The sequence below is a fragment of the Ovis aries genome, chromosome 10, assembly GCF_016772045.2.
Source record: "Ovis aries strain OAR_USU_Benz2616 breed Rambouillet chromosome 10, ARS-UI_Ramb_v3.0, whole genome shotgun sequence".
Classification (NCBI taxonomy): Eukaryota; Metazoa; Chordata; class Mammalia; order Artiodactyla; family Bovidae; genus Ovis; species Ovis aries.
The window spans coordinates 20,810,404-20,817,030 of NC_056063.1; the positions used below are offsets into that span (position 1 = coordinate 20,810,404).

At 48.3% G+C, this 6,627-nt stretch overlaps 1 protein-coding gene across 1 annotated transcript in view; it reads right to left on the minus strand.

The window, feature by feature from the left end:
• The window catches only part of LOC101106088 (guanylate cyclase soluble subunit beta-2-like), a 45,957-nt gene extending 40,102 nt beyond the window's left edge, over positions 1–5,855 (minus strand). Inside the window, 1 exon segment of the mRNA XM_042254753.1 lies at positions 5,774–5,855. Within this exon segment, the coding sequence (XP_042110687.1) occupies positions 5,774–5,840 (67 nt within the window). The 5' untranslated portion in view covers positions 5,841–5,855.
• Between the last annotated feature and the right edge of the window lie 772 nt (positions 5,856–6,627).

Consider the following 6,627-nt stretch of genomic DNA (forward strand, 5'->3'; position numbering starts at 1 on the left):
TCCTGCAGACTTCTCTCCTCCATCAGGGCCTTGCTCTCTCTGATTTATGGAAGATAGATAGACAGCCAGCCAGCCAAGACATTCACCCAGATCTGTCTGATTCCAAAGGCTTCTCTAAAGACCTAGTGCCCACCCAGTAGGTGGGTACTATTCATACACATCTATGGTGGGTGCGTGCGTGCACAGTCAGTCATGTCTGACTCCTTGTGACCCCATGTGCTCCTCTGTCAATGGAATTTCCAGGCAAGAATACTGGAGGGGGTTGCCATTTCCTTCTCCAGGGGATCTAACCCATGTCTCTTGCATCTCCTGCACTGGCAGGCAGGTTCTTTATCAGCTGAGTCACCGGAGGCCCCAATATCTGAATCTATATTGGTATATCTACAGCTATAAAGATACTGCACAGGAGACAGGAATCAAGACCATCCCCAAGAAAAAGAAATGCAAAAAAGAAAAATGGGTGTCTGAGGAGGACTTACAAATAGCTGTGAAAAGAAGGGAAGTGAAAAGCAAAGGAGAAAAGGAAAGATATACCCATTTGAATGCAGAGTTCCAAAGAATAGCAAGGAGAGATAAGAAAGCCTTCCTCAGAGATCAATGCAAAGAAATAGAGGAAAACAACAGAATGGGAAAGACTAGAGATCTCTTCAAGAAAATTAGAGATACCAAGGGAACATTTCATGCAAAGATGGGCTCGATAAAGGACAGAAAAGGTCTGGACCTAACAGAAGCAGAAGATATTAAGAAGAGGTGGCAAAATACACAGAAGAACTGTACAAAAAAGAGCTTCATTACCAAGATAATCATGATGGTGTGATCACACACCTAGAGCCAGGCATCCTGGAATGTGAATTCAAGTGGGCCTTAGAAAGCGTCACTATGAACAAAGCTGTGGAGGTGATGGAATTCCAGTTGAGCTATTTCAAATCCTGAAAGATGATGCTGTGAAAGTGCTGCACTCCATATGCCAGCAAATTTGGAAAACTCAGCAGTGGCCACAGGACTGGAAAAGGTCAGTTTTCATTCCAGTCCCAAAGAAAGGCAATGCCAAAGAATGCTCAAACTACCACGCAGTTGCACTCATCTCACATGCTAGTAAAGTAATGCTCAAAATTCTCCAAGCCAGGCTTCAGCAATACATGAACCGTGAACTTCCAGATGTTCAAGCTGGATTTAGAAAAGGCAGAGGAACCAGAGGTCAAATTGCCAACATCTGCTGGATCATCGAAAAAAGAGAGTTCCAGAAAACATCTATTTCTGCTTTCTTGACTATGCTAAAGCCTTTGTGTGGATCACAATAAGCTGTGGGAAATTCTTCAAGAGATGGGAATACCAGACCACCTGACCTGCCTCATGAAAAACCTGTATGCAGGTCAGGAAGCAACAGTTAGAACTGGACATGGAACAACAGACTGGTTCCAAATAGGAAAAGGAGTATGTCAAGGCTGTATATTGTCACCTGCTTATTGAACTTATATGAAGAGTATGTCATGAGAAATGCTGGGCTGGAGGAAGCACAAGCTGGAATCAAGATTGCTGGGAGAAATATCAATAACCTCAGATACGCAGATGACACCACCCTTATGGCAGAAAGTGAAGAACTAAAGAGCCTCTTGATGAAAGTGAAAGAGGAGAGTGAAAAAGTTGACTTAAATCTCAACATTCAGAAAGCTAAGATCATGGCATCCCATCACTTCATGGGAAATAGATGGGGAAACAGTGGGAACAGTATCAGATTTTATTTTGGGGGGCTCCAAAATCACTGCAGATGGTGATTGCAGCCATGAAATTAAAAGATGCTTACTCCTTGGAAGGAAAGTTATGACCAACTTAGATAGCATATTAAAAAGCAGAGACATTACTTTGTCAACAAAGGTTCATCTAGTCAAGGCTATGGTTTTTCCAGTGGTCATGTATGGATGTGAGAGTGGGACTATAAAGAAAGCTGAGTGCCGAAGAATTGATGCTTTTGAACTGTAGTGTTGGAGAAGACTCTTGAGAGTCCCTTTGACTGCAAGGAGATCCAACCAGTCCATCCCAAAGGGGATCAGTCCTGGGTGTTCATTGGAAGGACTGAACTCCAATACTTTGGCCACCTGATGTGAAGAGCTGACTCATTTGAAAAGATCCTGATGCTGGGAGGGACTGGGGGCAGGAAGAGAAGAGGAAGACAGAGGATGAGATGGTTGGATGGCATCACCGACTCAATGGACATGGGTTTGGGTGGACTCCAGGAGTTGGTGATGGACAGGGAAGCCTGGCATGCTGCAGTTCATGGGGTCGCAAAGAGTCAGACACGACTGAGCGACTGAACTGAGAACAGGAACAGATAGATCTATATCTGTCTATACCTATAGATCAATAAATAGATGTGAAGAGAGAGAAGCCACACAGTCCATGCTTCCCACGGTCATCCTGATTCCAAGTCTCATGCATGGGTTTACTCAATTTTGAATCCCAACTTTTTATTTGAAAAATGCACTCACCATACCTATGCACCATTTCAGGGATAGGCCAACAGATGTTACTGTGATAAAGGAGAGGAAAATATCCTTCTGACTGTCAAAGCTAGACAGAGAGAAATCACAGCACTAGACTTTGGCCTTTGGTAGGAAGGCAGCGTGAGTCAGCCTACACGTTGGTCTATACACTTGTTGCTGCCTCTAAACGTGTTGGTTGGTTTGGAAGTGTGAGTGCACTGGGCAGGCATGTGATGGGATCTCTCTGCCAAAAGTACTGCTACACCACAATGGCATCCACAATCACACATAGTCACCAAAACAGCCTGGGTGTGATATTAGAGGTATATAGTATTTCTTTCTGGACACATAAATACTAATTAGAATTCCTGTACTGGTCTGCTAGGACTGCCTAAGCAACGTACTGTAGCCTGGTGTGTGGTCTAAAACAGACATTTATTTTTCTCAGTTCTGGAGGTTAGAAATTCAAAGTCAAGGTGCCAGTATGGCAGGTCCTAGTGAGAGCTCTCCTCCTGGCTTCTCCCTCTCTCCCTACATTATGTGTGTGTGTGGTGGGGAAAGACAGAGACAGACAGGCAAGAGACAGAAAACAAGCTCTTCAGTGTCTCTTCCTATGAGGGCATTAATCCCATCATAAGGATCCTACCCTCATAACCTTGTCTAAATTATCTCCCCAAAGGGCCCCTCTCCAAGTCCATCCCATGGGGGTTTGGATTTCAACATAGGAGCTTGAGAGTGGACACAATTCTGTCCACAGAAGTTCTCAATTTAGAAGAGATTTTCAAAATCTTGAAAAATATCTGTTTCTTAAAGCTCCACTCTCCAGATCCATGAAATGACCAAACTTTCCCTGGAAAGGGCAAAGAGTCAATAGCTTCCCTTTTGCAGGTCAAGTGGTCTGTGGGGAAGTGCATGTTTGAATAAGAGGGTATCTATCTACCTGTGAGTTTTGATATTTAACATCGTAAGTGAAAGTTGCTCAGTCGTGTCCAACTCTTTGCAACCCCATGGGCTATATAGTCCATGGAATTCTCCAGGCCAGAATCCTGGAGTGCGTAGCCTTTCCCTTCTCCAGGGCATCTTCCCAACCCAGGGATCGAGCCCAGGTCTCCCACATTGCAGGTGGGTTCTTTACCAGCTGAGCCACAAGGCAGGCTCAAGAATATTAATAGAGTGGGTAGCCTATCCCTTCTACATCTTCTCTAACATTGTAAACACTTATGTAAAAGACCTAAGAAGTCATGTTTAAGGAGATAAGCCCCACCCCCCAGACCCCGCCCCAGATCTCTCGGGCAGGTGTGCTAAACAAGGAGACCAAGAGGCGGCACCGGGGGTGGGTGTGCGGCTGTTCAAGAGCGGAGGTGAATGTGGCAGCCGGATCTCTGGGCTCCCAGCCCAGGGGGCGGCCCAGAGCCCTGTAAAGAGCCTTCGCCCCGGGGTCAGACTCCCGCAGGAAATCCTCGCCCCACCTGCCTCTCGACAGCCCAAGCCCCACCGCACCCCCTGGCATCAGCTGTGTGATGACAGAGGTTTCTGGGAGCCCGCCCCCCGGCAGGCAGGACAGGGTAGGAGTTGGGTGTGGACCAGGAGGTACTGGGCCAGCTCTTCTCTAAGTCTCCCTGTGAGCCCCTTTAGAAAGGGGAGTGAGTGGGGGGTTGCTCAAATGTGACCAGCAGGAGGCTGCAGGAGCCCTGCCTGCTGGCTGCCCACGTCCTCTGTCACAGGGCCACCACCCGGGGAGGTGGGGCACTGGCTTGGGAAGCTGTCTGGAGACGGTGCTCCCTGGAACCCAAATTCAAGGAGCCTAAGGATCAACTGCACAGTTTACTCCCTGCACCGTATTTTCAGCCTCAGAAACAACCTTATCGAGTTCTATCAGGAGGTGCAGGTGTCAAGTGACTAGGAGTGAACAGACATCTGGCTGGACTAGTTGGTGCCCCGAATTCCTCCTCCTTCCCATCACCATCGTCCCCCCAGTTCTCACTGGCACCCCTGGCCCCTGCTTGGCTCAGACAAATGGCCTGATGAACCAGAGGCAGCAGCCCCTTGGCTGGGGCGGGTCTCCTCATCACACACATCAGCTCCCTAAACCTCAACAGGTCCCCTTCAAGCTCTGCAGATACTCCCAGCTTCTCCCAGGTGTGATGCCCAGAAGGGTTTTCTGCATCCAGGAGCTGACCAGGGACAGAAGAAGGGATGCAGATGTCAATCACATTGCTATGTGAAAAGCCTTCTTTTCTATTGGGTCCAGGTGCATGAGATTAGGGCTGGCACATTGGTTTGTTTTCTTCTTTTGATTAGAGAATTCTTCTGAGATTCAAAGGAAGGGGAAATAAACACAGTGCCTCAGCTGACACAGGCGCTTTACACACTCCTGCCACATTCTAGAGCAGCTCCTTGTCCCTGTGGGTTGAGTGGCTGCCCTGGTGTGTTCCTGAGCATACCTGCTGGGCTGGTTATGCTGATGTCCAGTCACTCAGTCGTGTCCGACTCTTTTCAACCCCATGGACTGCAGCATGCCAGACCTCCTTGTCCATCACTAACTCCTGGAGCTTACTCAAACCCATGGCTATTGAGTCGGTAATGCCATCCAACCATCTCATCCTCTGTTGTCCCCTTCTTCTCCTGCCATTAATCTTTCCTAGCATCAGGGTCTTTTCAAATGAGTCAGTTCTTCCCATCAGGTGGCCAAAGTATTTGGAGTTTCAGCTTCAGCATCAGTCCTTCCTGGCCTTAATCTAGAACTGTCTCAGAAAGAGCTCCTCAGGATGGTAGATCTGTTGGTTGGGCCCTCAGAAGTATCATGAAACCGGCTAGAAACCACATTCCTGCCTCCTGACCCTCTGGGGGTTGCACAGGAATGGGCCTGAAGGCCCTGAGCTCCTGACTCACCCACGTTTCCAACACATCTGCCCCAGGGTCTTAGGTGCCAGGTGACGATCCTGATGCCACCATGTCCACCTGCAATAATTCCTAAATGCTATCCCAGCATGACCCAAAGCTATGCTGCCTGTGAGGAATGGGTAAGGGAAATTTAACTTGGACTTAAAGAAGGGTATTATCAAAGAGGCTGGAAGTGCTGGAGGGCTTCCTCGCCTCCCTGCTGGCAAGCCCCCTAGAGCTCAGGGCTGGAGAGGCCACCTGCCCCTCCTTCCTCTCCAGGCCCTGTCTCACTGTATGCTCCAAGCAAGGGAGAAGGAAGGAGAAAGGAAAGGAGGGTGGACTGGGTTGAACAGTGCCCCCATCAAAATCTAGGTCCACCGGAAAGCAAAGAAGGCCCTGTTTGGACTTACCGAGAACCTCGCAGGCCTCTTGAATGAGCTTAATGGTGATGACGTCATCATACACTGTATAAGTCATGAAGGCATCTTGCACGTCTGCAGAAGCTCTGAAAGATAAATCACAGTACCATGGAAACCCAGCAACTGGAGTTCTGCCCCAGGAATACATCCATCGACCTGGCAAGATACAGCAAGAACATTCCTGATTGAAAGGAATGGGAAGCATTGGTGTGTTTGTGTCTCAGCTCTCCAGTGACACTTTCCCTGGGCCCTGGTCTGAGCCAAGAGCTCCCTTCTCAAGTAGAAGGTAGCTCGCTTCACAGTAGATGATGTGGTTCCCCAACTTCTGTCGAGAACATTGGTCTTACCCTCTGGCCTGGGCTGCTAGATCATGACTTATCGTGAACTATCTTTGCGTGCTCACCCTCAGTCACTTCAGTCATGTCCACCTCTTTGCAATCCCATAAGCCCATGAGGCTTCTCTGTCCATGGAATTCTCCAGGCAAGAATACTGGAGTGGGTTGCTATGCCCTTCACCATGGGATGTTCCCAACCGAGGGACTGAACCTGTGTCTCCTGTGACTCCTGCATTTCAGGTGGATTCTTTACCGCTTAGCCACAGAGCAAGGCCAAGCACCTCCAAACAACACTGTCTTGGCACGTGTTAGGAACCTAATGCATGGTAGTAAACTTGGAATTCAGTGATCATGCTCTTCTGAAACAAGTAGAGCAGCTGCTTCAGAATCTCACGGTTTTGCAATGTACCTGGCTGGGTTGTAGGAGTGACTGCTGGACTGTGGTTTTGTAACATCTGACCAGATCTGGTGAAGAGAGACTGAACCTGGGAGTCAGAAAGCCGGCACTCT